At 37.8% G+C, this 23,291-nt stretch overlaps 1 protein-coding gene across 1 annotated transcript in view; it reads left to right on the forward strand.

Annotated features, from left to right (window-relative positions):
• Nucleotides 1–4,686: 4,686 nt before the first annotated feature.
• Nucleotides 4,687–23,291, forward strand: part of LOC136267132 (uncharacterized) — a 40,495-nt gene continuing 21,890 nt past the window's right edge. The window contains exon 1 of the mRNA XM_066062202.1: nt 4,687–4,751. Coding sequence (XP_065918274.1) covers nt 4,745–4,751 — 7 coding nt within the window. The 5' untranslated portion in view covers nt 4,687–4,744. The remainder of the gene's footprint in view (nt 4,752–23,291) is intronic.

Consider the following 23,291-nt stretch of genomic DNA (forward strand, 5'->3'; position numbering starts at 1 on the left):
TTTTAGCAATGTCTCAGTACAACAACCAAGCTATCGTAGAACAGCCAAAAGCTACAGATCATCAAGAAGACAACGACAGTGCTGAAGGCAAAGAGGCGGAGACCGTGGGTACCAAACACGTGGATGGAGGGGAGTGCAAGGAGTGTTGCTGCGTTACGTTAAAGGTGTGTGCTGAAGCGTCTGGAGCGCTCCGATCTTGTCTATGACTAGTAGCACTGATTTATAACATGATAAACTCATCTAACAGTCTTAAATGCATGTATATACGTACTTTGTGCGTTTCTGTGAACTTGGGGCATCATATTTTTATCATACAATGTATATACGTGTCGAAACGCTTACTATAGCTAGCTATACAAAATGACGAGGTAATTAGTGGGAGAGTCGTGGTTTTCCGTAATTAGATTGCACCATTATCGTTGGTCATTGCGATATTCATATCCAGTGGAACGCTCAAAACTCACTGCTTCTAACTTACAAGACCACTTAAACCCCAGTGCGTGGGAGTATCAAAGCGCCGCGCTGGGTTATAACTACCATATCTTTTTCTCTCTTGCGGTCCTCCATACAATGCATCCGCGGAGCCCGCTCATCCATCGGTCACTATGTTAAGACTCCCCCAATTGTCACGAACTGATTCGGGCAGAGTCTCAGTTTGCTGTGGACTAAGAAAGTCCCTGTTTGTCCAGCACAGGCCATTTATGTGCTGGGGGTGGTAGGCAAGGGCAGTCCATCAAGCCCGGGTTAAAAATAATAATAAAAGCCATACAGCTAGACAGAGCGGCGCTGCTACTGTACGATATATTAGTTATCACCCTGCCACTCAGTCTCTTTCGTGACATCATAACAACCGCGAATGGCATTGTTTACCAATGGAACAAAGAGCTAAATAAGGAAATATTGATACAAAACACACCAATACAGCACTTAAAACTACCTAAATCTTGCAAGAAAACTGTTAGGCCATACCTATTGGATTTTATGTTGCACGGGCCCGACCGACTGTCTTTTTTCATGACCTGAAATGATAATGATAATCACGTGATATAGGATCACGTGTGCCAAGATGGTCAATCTCGTATGTATTGTATTTATGCTTTACAGTGACCAGCACTGAAGGTCTGCAGCAACATGTGCTGCAGCCTTATGTGCTAGTGAAAATCAGCTATTGGGATAACCAGGCTCCTCTAGGGATTAAACCCTTCAAAAGGTTGAGCTTTAATGGTGAATATACTCCAAACGAAATAGTTCTTATATTCAAGAGGTTTGATTCATTGTACAGCAATACATTATGGTGCTGCAGAACACCCTATATGTTTCATTAACGTTTTTTGTAGTTGTTGCTCTTTTTGTATGGTTCATAATACTTTAATTTTCTATTATGTACTAATTATTATTATCATTATCAAATCGACCTACCTACCCAAATTTTCTGAGGTTTTGCCCGCGCAACATAAGATCCAGTAGGTATGGCCTTAATCCTTTACACAATAACACTACAAGTTACCAATCATACGATAGTTTAACAAATGTCAAGAATAGTACGTGACGATTTTCGCTCCAGCAATCACTCCCAACGGTCACTATGGTGAAGAACTAACTTCCTCTAGCTTCATCGTTCTATCTTGGACTATGGTAGCCACTTGTTGGTCTTTATTTTTCTCTTGCACACCACGCGACACCACCATCGTACCTGGAACCGCTGCTTCATAACACCGCCCTTCGCTACAGTTTGTAGGCAGTATGTAAGGTCTCTCTTGTAGCTACGAAGTAGAATCTCCACACAATTCGGACGAAATCTTGAGCACAGTGACAGGAACTCAAACCGGAACTTAATTTACTATCCGTATACTTCTGCGCACTCCCGCGCACTGGGATATAAAACAGATCATTATAAATTCAGCTATTACCCCAAATCTATCCGCGATTGGAACAATTTACCAACTGACACAATAGAATCCCAATCTCTACAAGTATTTTTAGATAAATTATAACTGACTCTCATCTATGTGATTTGTAATGTTTTTTCCTTACCTGAACATATCAGTTTGTAACTGTGTTTTCAGTAATCATAATCATAACAGTTATATCCCGTATACTCGGATGATATCATTGTTATTACACTCGTCCTCGGCTCCACCTCGGACTCGTGTAATAACAATGATATCACCCTCGTACTGGGATATAACTATAACTTAACGTACTCTTTGTACTTTTTAAAATATGCCATCCTTATTCCTTCACGATAAATTGTTCTAAACGGACAAGACTCGTGACAAGCAAAACAGAAGCCATAGTTTGCCGCCTATCAAGTTAGCCAAAACGGATACTACGTCACTAAATGAGCAGGCAAGCGATTTGATTGGACGCACCAGTTTTCGGTAAGTTCGCACAAGTACACAATGCTAGAGTCCCCAGACCCTTCCTGTTTGCGAAGGGGCGGCCGCGCCAGACCAGCCCTTCCCATGCCACCTGAAGTGGAAAAAACAAGGGGGGTAAAACTCCCATGTTCCACCTCCCGAATCCGTTCCTCATAGGCACGACGTTTCTCTAGTTCATGTTTTCGAATAGCAGTAGATAGTGTAGAGGAACGATTATAGAAGCTGCAAAGCAGTTAAAAACCCTCACATCAAAGAAGGTATGATGGTATAGGCACCTCCAGAAGCCGGAAGCCCTGATGTCTACCCTCGCGTCATCATCCTGAATGGCAGAGCGATAATGCAAGGTCTCACCAGACAAAGGGTGCGTGTAGCTGTTGTTCAATCTGGAGATTATGGCAGACTTCAGACATCAAACTAGCTGTCAGATTCCTAATTTCGTTAGGAATCTGACACGCCTTCCATGGCTTCTTTACACGCCTTCCATGGCTTCCTTATACACGCCTTCCATGGCTTCCTTACACGCCTTCCATAGCTTCTACCAGACTAGGCTTCCGGGTATTAACCATAGCTTCCCAAGTAGATATGATTTTCATTGACTTTAGGAAAGCATTTGATACAGTTCCGCATTGTAGACTCTTAAACAAGCTTTCTCACTATGGGATTCAAGGTACAACTTATGACTGGATAAAGATTTGGCTGACTCAGCGAACACAGCGTGTTGTTGTGAATGGACATGATTCAAATTTTGTGCAAGTTCAGTCAGGTGTTCCCCAAGGAACTGTTCTTGGCCCATTGATGTTTTTGCTCTACATTAGTGACATCAAGTGTGGCATCTCATCCCATTTGAAACTTTTTGCAGATGATTGCATATTATATCGAACTATCAATAGTCAGCAAGATCAATTATTATTACAACATGACCTCAACATTATATTAAAGTGGACTGAAACTTGGTTAATGGAATTAAACACTTCCAAGTGTGTGGTACTTACCTGTAGTAGACTAACATCCTCCTCTACTTTCAACTATACTATCAGAAATTATTTTTTGCAGCGAGTTACCCAACACCCTTATTTAGGAATTCTCTTAGACTCAAAAATGTCATTTACACCTCATATCAATCAAGTTATCTCTAAAGCAACAAGGATGCTAAACTTTGTTAAACGTAACCTTTATAGATGTTCTGCAGAAACTAAATGTTTAGCCTACACCAGTATAGTGAGACCACTGTTGGAGTATGGATCGGCAGTATGGGACCCCTACTTGCAGAAGGAGATACAAAGTATAGAAATGGTACAACGACGTGCTGCTCGTTGGGTCAAGTCAGACTACCGATATAACAGTAGTGTTACATCTATGTTAGCAGATCTACAATGGCCATCACTTCAACACCGACGATATGTGACTAGATTAAAAGTCTTCTACAACATTGTTTACTCCTCATCAGTCTTAACAGTCCCAAATTATTTCACTAACACCACATATCCCACCCGCCACCACCACCCCTTCCATTTTGAGATTCCGTTTGTTAGAACAGATCATTATAAATTCAGCTATTACCCCAAATCTATCTGCGATTGGAACAATTTACCAACTGACACAATAGAATCCCAATCTCTACAAGTATTTTTAGATAAATTATAACTGACTCTTATCTATGTGATTTGTAATGTTTTTCCTTACCTGAACATATCAGTTTGTAACTGTGTTTTCAGTAATCATAATCATATAGCGCTTCGAGTGAGGCTTCGAGGTTATGATTATGATTATGATTAAATACGGGTAAAGGCAAAGCCTGTATACCCGATCAATGCGTTATACAAAAGTAAATCTAAAATCTAAAAAAATAATTATCTAACAGCGATTTAAAAGTGTTAATTGAAGAGCTTTCTACAACAGAGGTAGGTAAACTGTTCCACTCATTAATCACTCTGTTCATAAAATAATTAGATCTGCATAACAATCTTGAATGTTGCTTGAACAATTTAAACTGGTGTCTCCTGGTAGTAGTAGTGGAGTAGGTGTATAGATAAGTAAAGTCAGAGCTGAAGTAGTTGTTAAGAATTTTGTATAAAAAAATTAAATCACCCATCTGGCATCTATACAACAGTGATGGTAAGGATAGTATTGACAGCCTCTCAGTAAAGGATTTGTCATGTAATGATGGGAGGAGACGGGTAGCTCGACGTTATTATTATTATTATTGTTTTTCAATACACAGACACAAAAAGGTACTGAAAGCCACTGACAAGTGCTGCCAGTGACTCTACTACAATTAATTACAGTAAATAATTCATACTTATAACAGTACTGCATATTGGTGATGGCGACGCTGTTGAACAGTGGCATCAGGGACAGAGGTAATGGAAGGTATGAATGTTTGTATCATTGAATTGCCGCATGAAATGATCCTACATGTAGTTGTACAGTTTGTGTTTAATAATGTTTGTGGACAGAGATAGGTCTATTTTTGGTAATGAGTTCCAGAGACATGGTAAACGATAAAAGTAAAAGTTCTGAGCAGTGTTTGAGGAACATCTATGATGAACCATTTTTTCAGATGCACCAAATTGTGTATTAGAGGTACTAAACTGGACATATTCAGTAATGTTGAAATGTGATGACTGTTGCTTGTAGGACTTGATGAAGAACATAATATCATTCATTTCATATACATACATTAGTGGTAATAGATGTAGAGTGACCAGGCGTGACCTATATGATGATTGGTAGTCATTCAAAATCCACTTTGTAGCTCGCCTCTGTATTCTTTCTAACATATTGATATTTTTAATTAGATAAGGTCTCCACACTTGTGAACAATATAAGATTTGTGAACGAACAAGTGAGATATACAACCTTTTTCTAGTCTCAACTGCATGGTTTATTACCTGAAAAACTTCTACGAATTAATCCAAGAATTTTGTAGGCCTTGCCTGATATTAATTTGTAGTGGTTCTCCCATGTTAAGTTCTGTGTTATTATTATCTAATCAAAAACAGCCAAGCTGTAAAAAAAGGTGCGGCCCCCATAAAGGCCATGGTGAAAAAAGATGTGAAATCCAAGGTGGCGGCCAAGAAATGGCTGTGATGGTAGGTTAATGGTTACATTTTAATAACGAAAATTCAGGTGAATTTTGTGCCGCTTGGTCTTGGCACCAAATTCACCTGAATTGTTGTTATTAAAATGTAACCATTAACCTACCATCACAGCCATTTCTTGGCCGCCACTTTGGAATTCACATCTTTTTTCACCATGGCCTCTATGGGGGTCGCACCTTTTTTTACAGCTTGGCTGTTTTTGATTAGATATCACTTCTTTTTGTATTTGTATACTGCAAAGCCGGCCTATGGCTGGCTTTGGGGCTTTTTTAACCCATGTGTTTTTTTCTTTACCACAAGAAGAAGAAAAGAACTTAAAGAAGAATTTTAGTACTTCAATTATTTTTGATTTTATTAGTAATTATACAAATTATATACATATATTTATTACATGCTCATTATTCCCCACAGGATTTTTTTTGCAGCTGATCTCTCTACGGGGTGACTTGAAATGTAGCTGAACTATATACAGGATGGTTTCTTTGTAGCTGAACTCTCTGTAACAGGTGATTTGTTTGCAGCTAAACTCTCTACATGGTGGTGTCTTTATAGCCGAACTCTCTACATGATGGTTTCTTTGTAGCTGAACTCTCTATAAGGTGACTTCGTCTAGCTGAACTCTCTACAGGGTGATTTTTTGGTAGCTGAACTCTCTGCAGGGTGATTTGTTTGCAGCTGAACTCTCTACATGATGGTTTCTTTGTAGCTGAACTCTCTACAAGGTGACTTCGTCCAGTTGATCTCTCTACGGGGTGATTTGTTTCTAGCTGAACTCTCTACAGGTGAATTGTTTGCAGCTAAACTCTCTACATGGTGGTTTCTTTGTAGTTGAACTCTCTACAAGGTAACTTCTTCTCTACAGGGTGATTTGTTGTAGTTGAATTCTCTACTAGGTGGTTTGTATGAGGCTGAACTCTCTACATGGCGGTTTCTTTGTAGCTGAACTCTCTACAGAGTGATTTGTTTGCAGCTGAACTCTCTACATGATGGTTTCTTTGTAACTGAACACTCTACAAGGTGACTTCTTCTAGCATGATCTTTCTACAGGGTGAATTGTTGTAGCTGAACTATCTACAAGGTAACTTCTTCTAGCTGATCTCTATACAGGGTGATTTGTTTGTAGTTGAATTCTGTACAGGTGGTTTCTTTGTAGCTGAACTCTGTACATGATGGTTTCTTTGTAGCTAAACTCTTTACAAGGTGACTTCTTCTAGCTGAACTCTCTACGGGGTAATTTCTTTGTAGCTGAACTCTCTATATGATGGTTTCTTTGTAAATGAACTCTCTACAAGGTGAATTCTTCTACCTGATCTCTCTACAGGGTAATTTGTTTGTAACTGAACTCTGTACAAGTGCGTTTTTGTGGGTGATCTCACTGCAGGTTGATTTGTTTGTAGCTGAACTCACTAAAGGGTGATTTTGCTTGTAGCTGAACTCCTTGCATTGTATCTAGTTTCTAGCTGATCTCTCTACAGGGTGATTTGTTTGTAGCTGATCTCTCTACAAGTTGATTTGTGTGTAGCTGATCTTTCTACTGGTTGATTTGTTTGTAGCCGATCTCTCTACAGGGTAATTTGTTTGTAGCTGAACTCTGTACAAGGTGCTTTTTTGTAGGTGATCTCACTGCAGGTTGATTTGTTTGTAGCTGAACTCACTAAAGGGTGATTTGCTTGTAGCTGAACTCCTTACATTGTGTCCAGTTTCTAGCTGATCTCTCTACAGAGTGATTTGTTTGTAGCTGAATTCTCTATAAGGTGATTTATTTGTAGCTGAACTCCTTACATTGTGTGTAGTTTCTAGCTGATCTCTCTACAGGGTGATTTGTTTGTAATTGATCTCTCTACAAGTTGATTTGTGTGTAGCTGATCTCTCTGCAGGTTGATTTGTTTGTAGCCGATCTCTCTATAGGGTAATTTGTTTGTAGCTGAACTCTCTATAAGGTGATTTGTTTGTAGTTGATCTCTCTGCAGGTTGATTTGTTTTAGCTGAACTCTCTACAGGCTGATTTGTTTGTAGCCGATCTCTCTACAGGGTAATTTGTTTGTAGTTGAACTCTCTACAAGTTGATTTGTGTGTAGCTGATCTCTCTGCAGGTTGATTTGTTTGTAGCCGATCTCTCTACAGGGAAATTTGTTTGTAGCTGATCTCTCTACAGGGTGATTTTTTTGTAGCTGACCTCTCTTCAGGGTGATTTGTTTCTAGCTGATCTCTCTACAGGGTGATTTTTTGTAGCTGACCTCTCTTAAGGGTGATTTGTTTCTAGCTGATTGCTCTACAGGTTGATTTGTTTGTAGATGAACTCTCTACAGGGTAATTTGCTTGTAGCTGAACTCCTTACTTTGTGTCTAGTTTGTAGCTGATCTCTCTACAGGGTGATTTGTTTGTAGCTGAACTCCTTACATTGTGTGTAGTTTCTAGCTGATCTCTTTACAGGGTGATTTGTTTGTAGCTGATCTCTCTACAAGTTGATTTGTGTGTATATAGCTGATCTCTCTGCAGGTTGATTTGTTTGTAGCCGATCTCTCTACAAGTATTCTGTTTGTAGCTGAACTCTCTATAAGGTGATTTGTTTGTAGCTGATCTCTCTGCAGGTTGATTTGTTTTAGCTGAACTCTCTACAGGGTGATTTCTTGTAGCTGAACTCCTTACATTGTGTCTAGTTTCTAGCTGAACTCTCTTCAGGGTGGTTTGTTTCTAGCTGATCTCTCTACAGGTAGATTTGTGTTGATTTGTTCATTGCTGATCGCTCTAAAGGTAATTGATTTGTTGCAGTTGAACACCCTGCAAAGTGTTTTGTTTGTAGCTGATCACTCTAAAGGGTAATTTGTTTGTAGCTGAACTCTCTCCACAGTGACTTGTGTGTAGCAGAATTCTGTGTAACTGAATTCTCTAGAGAGTGACTTAATTGTAGCTGAATTCTCTACACAGTGCATGACTTGTTTATAGCTGAACTTTCTTCAGTGTGACTTGTAATGTTCTGAATCTCTATAGTGGTATATTTGCTTAACTCTCCACATGGTGACTGTCTTCTTGCTGAACTGTCTATAAGATTAACTGTTTGCAGCTGAACTCCCTACAGAATAACTTGTGATGTAATAAAATTCTATAATGGAGTAAATAAATTAGCCGAATGCTCTATTAGGGTGACTGTTCTATTAGAGTATCTCGATCTCGCATTGCTACACGGAGTTGGCTTTCGAATCATAACTCAGTGGTTTGTAATCCGATTCTTCTGTACTACTGCAAGGACTTTGTATGAAGATTATTCCAGCTATACACCGATTTTCAGCTCATTGCTCTAAGCGGTTTGCCTAGTAGGCGTGAAAACTAATACTTTTTTATTCATAAAAATCGATCGCGTAATTGTGACACAGGTTGGGTTTTGTGTCATATCTCCGTGGTCTTTATCTCGATTCCTTTCAAACCACCAAAAGGCACTCCTACGATGGTTACTCCATCTACATAGCAATTTTCAACTCATTCCATGAAGCGGTTTACCCTGTAGGCGTGACAACAAATCGATCTTGTTTTACGCGAATAATCGGTCATAACTCCTGAACCATTCATCGGATTTGTACCAAATTTAATGCTAGGATTCGCCTTTGGACTCCCTTTCTGTGTGCCAAATTTCAAGGCGATCGGAGTACGCGTTTGCTTGTTATAGCAATTTTTGCAAGTGTGCGAAAAGACGAAGAAGAAGAAAAAAAAAACGAAGAAAAAAAAACGAAACTTTGGCAGCTCGTATCTCGGAAATGGCTGGAGCGATTTCCTTCAAATTTGGAATGCAGACTCCCTTGGCTGGCGGGCAACTGTGTAGCAAATTTGGTTCCAATCAGATAAGTGATCACCGAGATACAAAGGTGTAAAAATGACGTTTTCGTTCTTCCTGTCAATATACTCACGGTGTGGCGCGCCGGCTTCTTGGGCCGCACGACACACTACCGTGTGTCTTGATCCCAAGATCTTTAGTGCTATCAACAGTAACAATTGGCTTGTTGGCAATAAAATAGGAGGCAGCAGTCATGTAGCTCTTTAGCCAGAATTGTAAGTGTGCAAATTTGCTGAAATGGTAATATAAATCAGATGTTATGCCCCATTGGAAGAGATTATCCAGATCTTTTTGAAGGAGGTTCATTTCAGTTGTATTCAGACCACTTCGATGTTTCAGGCATTTGGTATCATCAGCATAGATAAATGCACTAGAAAACTTTAGGCACTTACGTTGTACCTTTTAAACCTTTCTCTGATCAAGGGTAAATTATCTGTATACGATGCATGAATACAGACAGTGGTTTTCTCTCTATCGCTAAGGCTTCTATTATTCTACTTACAGTATCCATCGAGCCATCCATGACCATACCGCACTGAGAGCTACTATTATTATTTCGATTAATTCCAATCGTAATTTGTTAAATATTTTCTAATAAGAGCCCGGAATAGCAATGATGAACAAACACCAGACTGGATCAGCGTTGAAACCGGGTCGGGTCATCGGGGTCAACAGGGTCACATTTTCTCCGGGTCATCCGGGTCCGACCCGGTTTACAAATTATCCGGGTCTGACCAGGATTGGATCACGTGAGAAACGAAATTGTTCGTTTTACTGCGTGGAAACTTATAAACGCTATCGCGCAGCTCTTTCGTGAGCCACGCCCACTTATTGCTTATAAACATACGCTCAGCCACGCCCATTTATTAGTAAGTGCAGTCTGTTGCATGATACTGTGTCCTTTGGCTGCCTGCAAGCTTATGTGGAGCCACGCCCACTAATCGATTATTGTAAGAGTTGTATATAGTCAAGTCTTGTAGTAGGATAAGTATACTTTTGTGAGCCACATGTAGCGATTCCGGAATTCCGTAAATTCTGAATAAAATTTTCTCCGTGAATCCCCCATTGGGAAGATGGCACAATCAATTCGCTGCCGTACGAGTGTTTGATCAAACAATTAGATCGTTTCTAGGGTTTCTGGGGACGAGGAACACGATGGCGCTGTTAGTTTCCTGCTATAAATGTGTTTGTGTGGTGTTTTATGCCAATTCTAAGATTGTTTTTCAATATATTTACCACAATGTAATGTTGTCTTTGCAAGAAACGGCCTAGCACATGTTAGTTACATCAAGTGCAACATTTTTGTCCATGTAGTTTTCATTATTAGTATGCAAAAAGTCAGCAAATTTGCAACATAAATAACCAAGTTGTCTGGTGTGTCACTTTGGTAGCTATCAAGGAGCTAAAAAGTAACAGTAAAAATAACTGTATAAGCAGCTATAAATGAACAGTACAAGTCCTTGTTTTGCATGCACAACGTATTTTGGGTGAAGGTGACTAGCTATAGTACAGAGTGTTTGCATTCAGACCAAGTGAAAGTTGTTATGCCATTTGTAATATGCTAAGTTCATGCAACTGTTAAGTGGCCTTCTACAGAGGTGACCTTTACTGAGAGGGTCTTATAATGATGGTTGCACTATAGTCCATGTACTGAGGTATTTATATCAGGAAACAGAAGTTGAAAATGTTTTTGCAAGCCTGAGTTATAAACATTTGTTCAATTGTGCCATTTTTGGGGACTTTTTCAATGGAAAGAAGTGGAGAAAAAGTTTACCATTTTTAAAGGATAAAATTGCTTATAACTCCATCATCCATTGATGGATTTTTAAAAACTAAGTGTTTGTGAGATCCTTGGGGAGCGCTGCACAAGCCTGTGCTAAATAGAAATCGTTTCCATCAATTTTAAAATTCTCCCAGAATCGCTACCACATGCACCCACTTCAATATATCGAATACTGGGTATGCAGGAAGCCACACCCAATTGCTGTCTGTAAACTCGCAGTAGTTACGTGGAACCAAAACCCACTGACTGATTTTAAATTATAAACTTACCGGCTTAGTTCGGCTAGTTATCACATAACTACTCGTTTACTCAACACGAATCGAACGCTCAAAACGTAGTCTCGCGATCTAGACTACCCGAAACATAGCTCTTATCGCACGCCTCGACTTTAATTAATCCGGGTCAATGGGTCATCCGGGTCAGCAGTAGTGACCAGGTTTCAACGCTGGACTGGATGGACACTGTGACTGATCGATAGACTGTTAACTGTAACAACAAGTAAGCCTGGCTTGTTACATTCAATGATGTGAATTCTAAAGTGTCAAGTTCAGTTGTTTTCATATTAACTTTATTATGGTTTATCATCCATGTTTGGACAATGGTGACATTTAAGGTTTAGCTTATAGCTGAAATGAATGACCCTGAACAGTCTTACAAATGATGGAGCGTACATGCACTACAACCATATTTTAATCTCTTGATTGCATTAGTGTGCGATGGGCCCATGTTGAGAGTAATTTGTGTCAACACAACGATGTGTGAGAAGTTTATTTAATCAGTGCATGCATTTCTGCATTTAGCAATGTGAGGCTATTCTAATATTAAACCTTTCTCAGTGTGCCCCCAGACCCCCCGCATCTGGGATCACCTACCGCTTCAATTTAGAACCCCCTTTTTGAAATTCCTGTGTACGGGCCTGAAATAGACCTTTACCATTATGATATAGACTTTTACCATTTTGACATATACCTTTGCCGTTGTGATATAGACCTTTGCCATTGTGATATAGACTTTTACCATAATGACGTAGAGCTTTACCATCATGATATATAGACTTTTACTATTATGACACAGACCTCTGACATAGTACTTTTGCCATTATGATATAGACTTTAATCATTATGACACAGATCTCTGCCATTATGACATATATATAGACCTTTGCCATTATGATATATAGACCTTTACCATTATGACATGATGTGATGTACAGTGGTAGATCTTTGAGGAGGTACTCCAGCAACCAATTAAGCAGTGATGCATAAAGTCCTTGATGAGGTAAGAAACACAGGGATGAGAAACTAATAATTAAGTTTATGTGACCTTATTATGGATTTCATATTTCTAAATAATTAATTCTTAATAATTTTATTGGTAAGGCTGTAGAAGAATAGATTTGAGTTAAGAACTAAAAATATGTAGAACAATCATGATAATCGTGAGCATTTAGATCTAAAGCAATGTATGTAACCGAGAGTTCATAGTAGCTATTTGCAGTGTTGGGAGTAATGCGTTACTTATGTAACGCGTTATGTAATATTATTACTTTTGTGGTACCTAAGTAATATAACGAAATACGCTATAAAAACAGGTATTATAACTCAAGTTACTTTACATACAAATGTAACGCGTTACCTAAGTAATATAGTTACTGTAACGGGTCTAATATTACATAATATTATTACTACAAGTAACAAAGTTACTAATCTCGTTAGTTATCCTCTGAGTAACGCCTAGCCACAACGAAGTAACGAAGCCTACTGAATGAAGCTTATTCACCAGCTTCTTACTTATAACCAAGATTTGCACATTGTCCAACAACGCAATCATGTCACGTGATAAGGTGGTGGTAGTTTCACAAGTGACAGCTTAAGGCTGTGGACACAAAGTAATATAATATGTAATATTATTATAGTTACTTTAGTTTATGGGTAATATGTAACTGTAACTAAATAGTTCAGTTGCAAGTAATATGTAATATGTAACTAGTTACATTTACAAAGTAACTTGCCCAACACTGGCTATTTGTACTAATGTAACATTGATGTGTAAATAAAGGAACAATGATTTATAGGCTGCTGCTTTAATAGATATGTAGCATGACTAGAGAATGTAATAGAATCTACCAATGTGTCAAGAATGTGTCAAGAATGTGTCAAGAATGCTATTTATGTTACATATCCTGTACACACTCTAAACCTTAATATTTATTGTGATCATGCAGTGTAACTAACAAATTACTGAGTACGTACTTACTGTGCACAATATCTCTTGCAACTATTTTCATACACCCTTAGTTTTACATTACAGTTTATTCAAACATATCATTGTTAGCTACACTATTTGTATTTAATTAAAAACCTCTTGCCCTCACCAAAAGGGGGTGGTAACTGGTTGATACACCTGCTAGTATGTGCAGTATGCAAAGCAAACAGTCCTGAGAATGCATGTATGCTCTATCTCAAGGGGCCTGACTCTCTCACATTTTTTGTAAAACCTAGACTTCTAAGATAAAATTTGGTAACAATTTGATTGAATCAGCATATGTATAGTGAGCACCTTCATTGTTGTGGCACCATCTGATCCTGATACATGCATGGGAAATACATTTGTAAAAGGCTGCCTAAGCACACATAGCTGGGTGCGGCGTAAAATTTGCAGTGTGGCTATCCATGCACAGTGAAAAGTTAGTTTCAAATTTCAACAGCATGTGCATGCAGTTCTTTTATTTTAATTTTCATGTATATGAATTCTTCAATGTTTTAGATACGTGTTTATGACTCCCTGTATTCACAGGTTTTAGCCTTCTCTCTGAAGTTTTCTTTTACACAGCAATTATTTAGATTGCTTCCAGGCCCATTTAACCTTTTCTTAACTGAATAATCTTAAATGCAAACTTACAATTAGTGTTAAAAATTGTTTTGTTATTACCCTGAATCAGTTGTATTATTCTCTTTTTGGACACAAAGGATTGGGACTAATATGGGAATTTATTATATCATTAGGTGTGATCTTATTGGGTGAGGCCTAGAGTTAGCAATAGGATGAGAAATAAGTATAGGAGCAGAATTGGGATAACCATGCATAATTGAAAATTTTCTGGGTGGAGCACATGATGCCCCCAGACCTACGGCATGTGCATAAAGAGAATTTCTTGACCAGATTAGTAAATCGCAAAAACACAATCTCTACACTGGCACTTTTACCACATCTGTCCCCCACTTGCTGTGTTTCTAAATAAAAACTGGTGACAAATTCCCTGACCAATGGTAGGTAAGCAATGTGTGACATTAATAATTTTTTTTGATAGTTGTATAAAATAGTTAAATATTATTTAATATAAATTATTATCACCTTGTAGGCACACTAACTTGTTGATCAGCATCATAAGAGGCACTATTGGAGGTAGTGGGGGGGGGGGCAAAAAATTTATTCTCTAGAAAGAGGAAAATAGAACTCTGTGGTACACAAGTTACATTCTTTTATAGCTTTGGATGGCACAGATGAATGAAGGATACTTATCTTGATTGATTTTTAGTTTAACCTCATCTTAATACCTCTTGGGAAAATGAATTACAATTAGTTTATTATTATTATTACTAGGCCCGGGGCACATACAACCAAGTACAACCACCAATGGGGCAATCTACAAATGGGGCAAGTACAACAGTGCACGACCAGCACAGAATATGTGGATGGGAAAAATGCACATACAGTAAACTTAAGTGATACATGTAATTATAATCGTGAGGGTCTGCACTGTTAAAACTGAGGTGGTCATAGCACACTTAACCAGCAGCACACCCTTGGGGTGCAGGCACACTTTTAGGATATAGTGTGTGAAGCACACAAGACAAGCAGTGTGACCGTATATTGGTGTACATGACACTAAGATTTGTAAATGAATAACTATTTTCTGCTATTATAGATGATTCTAGTGTTAAAAATTAGGTGTTCTTTGGCATCCTTTATCATTTAGAGGTAGTAGGATGTATAGAAAAGCATCAATTTTATTGAATTTATATGCTATAAATAAACTCATTTTGTGCTAAGCCATTACACAGACACACTACAATAAAATGTGTATTTGTGCATATGTGGTATGCTCTAAATGTGTTGTACATAGCATGCACTCCTGTGGTGTATGTGATGTGTAGGAGATGATAGTTCACATTTGTCCATTAGTTAGCAAATGTGAACCCATTTGTCCATTAGTGAACCATCAACTCCTACACGTCACATACTCCACCGAAGTATGCGATGTGTGTGTGTGTGTGTGTGTGTGTGTGTGTGTGTGTGTGTGTGTGTGTGTGTGTGTGTGTGTGTGTGTGTGTGTGTGTGTGTGTGTGTGTGTGTGTGTGTGTGTGTGTGTGTGTGTGTGTGTGATATGCACAAATACACATTTTATTGTAGTGACAGTTCAAGTCGATGAACAAAGCTGGTATGTTTGTATCAATAAAGTAACCAATTTGCATTAACCAAGAGTAAATTTAACATAACTCATAGAATTTCCATTAGATTAATCTTAGTCAACAGTAGAGAGATGAAAAATTTGTATACTGATGATCAGTGGGGGCCCGTACATATCTTAAGGTAGCCTCAGTTGAGTGAAATTAAACCCACAATCAAACTCCAGGCTTGGTGATATAGGTTTTATATACATTTTGAAACAATATTTAAGTGAAGATTTGAAAGCAGTAAGTTGCTGACTGACTAATAGTGTTGTGTACTGTTTGTAGATTGTTGACATTCCAGGAATGTTACACCAATTGTGAAACTGCAGATGATGTAATATTATCACAATAATACTATGATGAGTGGTTGACTTTGATAATAAAGCCGTGAGGATAGTTCTAAAAACCGGAATCGAAACGGGAAATGAAACGAAATGAAATCAGCCTACGTACGTATGGTCTAGTGGAGGACAATCACTATATTATATGCACAGTTACACTATAATATATGCATGCACTTTAGTTGATACCTATATATGCATCCAGCAAGACTCCAGGTGGCAGATTTCCCTGCACGGTGCTTATCGATTAAAGATATCAAACACCTGCCCCCTATCCAAAGGGCCTGGGGACCCTACAATAGAAAAGCTCTGTGCTTGGGTAGGTGAGCGTTGATTGTCCCTCATAAGAGGAGTGAATAGCAATAACTACTTGATCATTAGCTACAAACCGTTTACGGTATTAAATGATTGGCTGCAGTGGGTTCACTGGGTTGACGAGTCTGAAGCCATGCCCTTAAGAGAGGGATGAAGCCATCTGTAGCTATTATGGTACACCTCTTATGAAAGTGGTCAAGGGACAATCAAAGCTCACTTACCCTTACCTTTCTATTGTAGAGTCCCCAGACCCTCGGATAGGAGCAGGCGTTTAATATCTCTAATCAATAAGCACCGTGCAGAGAAATCTGCCACCTGGAGTCTTGCTTGATGCATATACAAAAGTGCGTGCATATCTGTGCATAATATAGTGATTGTCCTCCACTAGACTGTAGGCTGATTTCGTTTTGTTCACCATTTTGATTCCGGTTTTTATAACTATCCAAGCCATGACATTCTACCCTTCCACTCCTGAATGCACAAGTGCTTTTTTTTCAGCTGTACATGTATAGTCACACTATTATTAGTGTGACTAATATGGTATGCATACTACTCTTGTAAGGATGTGCCAGTTTGGACAACGATATCACACCTGTGTTAGTGTTTTGTGACCACTACTGTATTTACAGTGTGCTACTATATATTATGTTGTATTGAATACCCGACCATGGAAGACCACCTAATGCATTGTCACCGCCCCCTCCTACATGATTCTCACAAGTTGAGGTGCAAGTGCATGCTCTCATATCTACGGTATTGAATCTCATGCCTGCAAGCAATGAAGCTTATACATCCATTAAACAGTCCTAAAATTATCTACATTCAACAAGGGTCGGCCACTTAAGGTTTGTTAACATTTGTGTAACACTGGCATAATGGGAGAAGTTATTCATCACAAATCTTGCTGCTTGCCTCTGACTTCTTTCTATCATATTGATATCCTTTTTATGTTTGCATTTGAGTGCACTATATTTAGAGTTGTGTGTGTTTAAAATCATGTGCTAGCCTAGAAAATTAGTTTCCTGGGATAGAACATATTAATTTTGATGAATAAGTGAGTGTACTCGGTGCTTTAATTAAAAATTAATATGAGTTACTATAGTCAGTATATATAGTGCTGTAAATGTATCAGTTGAATGTTGTATTAATTAAAGAAGTGACTGTTGTATTAGAGTAGTGACTGACTTACATTATCAAACTTATTTTGCCACCATTTCTCCACAGTGTACAGTTTATACATGTAAAGTACATAATATTATTATATGAAGTATTGTCTATAGATATTTAGGCTTTTATTATTTCAATATAGTGTGAATAATTCCGAGCCTGTATATTAAGTGATTGTAGTTCTATAAATCCAAGTAGGCAAGAGAAGGCCCCCCTGCTATATATAATCAGCATAATACATATATCATAGTAAGTCAGTAATCATCAAGAGAGAAATACTCTACTGCAAAGACAGCTCTAGGGGAGGGGGTTTCTGGATTCTGGTCAGGTAGCAACTGGTCAGGTATATTCAACAAAATTAATACTAATGGTTTTACCTCAATTTCAAAGGTACAGATTGAAGTACTATAATAGAACAGCCCACCACCAATTTTGTATCTCTTAAAAACTACAAGTAGCTACCTAACCAACACAGCAACACTGAAAGTGTAAACCTGAGATAGGGGAATGCACCCCGGTCCCCAGAATGGCACCCACATCTGTTGTGTATATGCTTCTATTTGGGAAGCTGATATTATACCAGATTTAAGTTTGGAATGCGTCACGGTATTTAGACCGATTTAAGTGGGTATACATCAGGTTTGGAAACCAGTCAGCAAAAATTCTGTTTCTGGGGGATGCATCCCGAAACCCCCCAAAACTACTACAGCCATGCATACAGCCCTGAACATTCATGCTGTGCTTTACCTCCTCACCTGTATGTAAGGTCTACTGAGAATTACCACCTCATGGTCTAGCTATCAGTGATACGCACTGACAATTATAAGAATTAAGAGAGAGAAATCATCATTAATGGAATGGTGAAAACATTGTACAAATATAAATTAACAAACTTACATAATATAGGTGAGTTCTTAGACACATGTGACCATGCTAAGCAAGACCTAAAAAGGGTTGTGTGGTATGGCAAAGATGTAGAATAAATGTATAGTTATACAGATTAATTAGGTAGCTGGATCCAGCCACTCTTTAGATGTTCTTACTAGAAATGTATCCTATCTGAGGCTGTTCAGCAGCATCATCCAAGCACTTTCTGACAGATGACTTATTAAGTGTAATATCAGGGTTAGAAAATTCAATAAAATTTACCAGTACAAGCCAGATGATAGTGACCAATTGCAATCAGTGGTCTCATAGCAACTTCAGAAGTAATATCCTTTTAGAGCCACCCATTCACTTTGTTAGCACCTGAATTCATTATCATATTATTTGTAATGTATATACACATAACTATAAAAGTGTAAATATGTCAAGAATTCTTACAAATGAGGGTGATTCAATGATTGGCTAGGGGTAAAATTGTTCCATTAATCAATGGCTTCAGGCCAAAATGAACATATCAATTCAGCACTACAACTGGTGGATAGATTCTAAAGTTAATAGGAAGAGATTCCATTCTTGTTACAGGGTAGGGGTAGTAATGACATTGTGTAATCAGCAATAGAATGATAATAAATAATGAAGTGCTTTGAGGTTCACATAGTAGTTTTTTTAAAAATTGCTTGAATTCAGTTATACGTACTACATTCCACCTAAAATGTCACTATTGTGTGAGTGTGAGCGTGTGTCTGTGCAAGTCTGTGTGTATGTTTACACATTTAATACATGTTTTTGTCACTGATGCACAACCTTAACATCTGTGTAGGAACCACAGCAACAGTTGTCACATACTGAGATATCAGTGGAGTTTGACAATATAATTTATCTTTATTGTCTCATAATTATGATTTTAGGGAGGGGATATGGCTAGGTATAACATTGTCATTGATAGTTGCATACAAAGAAAATAGCTGCCTATTATATATCTATGGTGTCAAGAACAGTACAAGCATGAAGCACATAATTATTATTATTAATATTATTAGAACTTTACAGTGACCAGCACTAATATTGTATCAACAACTATCTGATGATAGTTAAGGCAAGTAGCTTGAGGAGGAGTAAGGAATTTATAAGGTTAAGAGCACTGATTATAATGTTGGCACATACACACACCTATTAAAGAAGAGTGTAGAGCTTATGGTTGTCATGAATTGAAACAGTTTAAAATTTATGCTAAAAACATGAAAAATTCAATACCAATCTATACTGCAACTTTTCCCCAAGATGTTTCAAATTTCTTTTTCAGCAGGGAGGGGTGCAGCAGCACATGACCCACCTTAGAATCACCTACGCCACTGCTTATTTGGTACCTCCCCCAATTTTTACCATTCTATAACTATAAATCTATAATCACATTATTACAAGTCTATATGTCATAATGGCAAAGGTCTATGTCATAATGGCAAAGGTCTATATCATAATGGCAAAGGTCTATGTCATAATGGCAAAGGTCTGTATCACAATGGCAAAGATCTATATCATAATGGTAAAAGTTTATGTTAGGTCTACGTCATAATGGTAAATTATCATAATGGCAATGCTGCATGATAATGCCTATGACAACTATGTATACTGTGTGTATCACACAATTTAATAATAAGGCAGCAACATCACCATTTAACCTGCACACAGCCTACCACACCTACATATATGTCCGCTGCCTCAATAATGTAGATATATGGTATAATCACGGCACTAATCATCCTTTCTAGCTCTTCATTACTCTTTTGTAGTAACCCTCATTACATAGTAGTGACCTTCACTAGTTTGTTTTTATTCTGCAAGCTAGTACTTTTTGTGAAGAGTTATATATACTTATAATACCTGGATTATAAATCAAATATCTGTCTGTATGTAAGTAAGTCACTCATGTAGAATATGCATAGATTCCAACTACATGCATGGTAATATATATATATATATATATAAGGCCACAAGTGTTGATGAGCAAACGTCTGTGGAATTTAATTTCACAAGTAAGGAATGCAAGACTACTTGTATGAAAATGCATATGTCAACATTTAATAAAAACTAGCAGTGCATTGTTTCAGTCATAGTATCCTTAAATACATTGCAAATGCAGGAGGTCTGGGATTCAGGGGGTCTGGTATTCCACCCCTAGAAGACTACTATACTTGTACAACAACCTCACTGTATGGGGAAGCCATATATGTACAATTTGTGCCTCAAACATTGCAGATTATACATAATAGCTGTGCTATTAAGTGTAAATAGGTGTAGTGTTTGCCTTCAACACTGAAGTTACTGGTTTGCGCAGATTTAATTACATAAACGTGCCCCTTGATCTGTAGCTATATGACTGTAAAACTTTACTAACCAAGCAACTTATCTATTGCTATTAAATTGACAAAATCAATGGTAGTTGATGAATGTAGTGACCATGGTTGTTCTAATAGAGTACTGGCTGTGCTTGTGTCAAGACACTTCCTGGAAACTAGTGCCAGGATATCAGTGTATATTGTGATAAGAATAGGTACATGGTTGATCATGAGGACAAGTGGGGGGGCAGTGGTTGCTGCATTACAATTGTTTATTATTGTAGGCTCTGAAGCAGCCAACATTTGACTACATGCATGATAGTCATATAGGAATGCATCTATGTATGTCTATAATCTCATTGTGATGCTTTGCTTTGTGCAGTGTAACTATAGTACCATATACAGCATTCCTACTGTTAAGTTTCCATTTTCTCAACTTTAATTTATTAAGGCTTTACAGCACAAGTGCTGAAGGTCTGTAGGACACCTGGTCCTACAGCCTGTTTAAAGTTGTTACAGAAAGTGTGTTTGAAAAGGTGGAGAAAGGAGAAAAAATCCATAGGCAGCCTCGAACCTGTAGCCATCCGATTAACACTCGAATGCTTACAGGAGTCTGCCAGGCGGTCAAGATGTTTTCTCCTTGTCAATTTCATGTATATATATATATGTATCCAAGGAACTCTAGAGAGTGACTTATTATCTCAAAGTACCCCATGTGGAACCAAATAGATATTAGTTTATTTATTAAGGCTTTACAACACAAGTGCTGAAAGTCTGTAGGACACCTGGTCCTACAGCCTGTTTAAAGTTGTTTTCAGAGTTCAATGGAAAAAGGGAACATGTGCCATTTTAGACTTTTTCATTCAGTTAAAAATAAATGACTTTTCTCAGGTATGTGAATAATGACATAACAAAATTGAAAAGCTCCGGACAGTCTCAAATGTTACATGTATAATGAGCTTATCACAGCAATGACTCCTTCATAATTAACTCTATATTGCCTATTTGGTAGTTGTGTTTTGCTGGAGAAGTAGGCAAACTGTCAGACCTTTTCTTTCATGTACTGTAGTTTCCCACATTCTGCTAAGCTAGTGGAGCTAGCATACTAACTACGTGACCAATTACAGATTGATCCTGAAGTGACTAAATGTGCTGGAATAGTTAATGTGCAGTACAATAACAAGGATGAATTATACAATGTAACCATATGATTTAATGAATTAAAGTTACTCATAAGTTTTTCATCTATGCCAATACTCAAAATATCAATGCAGGCAGCAAGCTTAAACTAGATAGCTTAATTGATACCTCAAATGATTTGGAATGCAACCTATAGGATGACGGCGCACTCATGCAACCACCAATGGAACACAAAATCATTAGGAAAATATGTTCAAAACTAATAAGTGACCAAAAATTTGGCTATATTGAAGCAGATCGCATAACAGATTGATGCATATGAGTGTGTTATCATGAACAGGTGTTGTTACCCAGAACAACCCAATGCATGGACCTAAGCAGAGATCAATACAGCACAAATTTGGAGAATAAAATGCAAGAAATTATTCACGTATGACTCTCCTTTTGCTACTTATATTTAATTATCTGAACCACCTATAGTGCTTAAATATAAAAGAGTTTATATCTATTAAGGCTAAACAGTGTAGGGGTAACTTCAACAACTGAATGAAAGCCATTGAAGTTTGAAGTATGCAACCCATACAGGTGCTATCTGGGAGGTATGCCCCAGGAACTTTCCAAGCTCTGAGACAGTACTTTGGGTGGCCATTTTCACTGTACAAACTTAAGCAGCTACCGACAGTTTGAAAGAGGTAGTGATTGTTGTATTAGAGTGATTGACTGCTCTATTAGAGCACCTTGATCTAATTGTTTAAGCATCGACTATAAAAAAGAAGGGACCATATATGCCCCTGTGGCTCCCTAGCCTAAAGTTGATAAATGACACTTTAAAATTGTGTAATCTATACTACACCTATAAAATAATATACTAATAACTATTCTAATAGAGCACTTACTTGACATGACAAATGGAAATGGTGATGCTCTACCTCTATTGACATGAATCAATAATTTCACCAACTCATATAGGCCATCTACACAGCAGAATCACTACCTGTATTACTGAATTGTTTGCTTTGGCAATCGCAAAGCATATGACATAGATATGTGTTAATTTTTGTTTAAAGAGTCAAACATGTTACTGAAGTCACTAAAGCTGGTCTGCAATAGAGTGCTCCAGCAGACATAAAAAATAAAATTGTTTCATAGCAAATGAATGGATTTCAAATGCTATACCTTCACTCTGGACATTGCATTGTTTGCATTAGCTAGCTATCAGGATAAAGCCTGTGAAATGCAAGTTTTTAGTAACCAAGCAACTTGTATTCAATCAACCGTTGGTGAATGGCAGCATGGTTGGCTTGGTTGTTCTAATAGAGCACTGGCTGTTAATAGAGTATTAGCTTGCTATGGCCTTTAACTTATTGATTTTGGAGGATTGTGTAGACTGCTATACAAACTGTCTTCCTAGATCACTGAAGGAGAATATTACTTTGCACCAGAAATTTCACCTCTGTGGTTGGAAAGGGTAGCTAGATTATTGTTGTAACATTATAGACTATGCAAAATTGAGTTGTTATAGAGTTAAATATATAGATCTTTTTATCACTTGGGTGTGC

Source organism: Dysidea avara, chromosome 9 (genome assembly GCF_963678975.1).
Source record: "Dysidea avara chromosome 9, odDysAvar1.4, whole genome shotgun sequence".
NCBI classification, from domain to species: Eukaryota; Metazoa; Porifera; class Demospongiae; order Dictyoceratida; family Dysideidae; genus Dysidea; species Dysidea avara.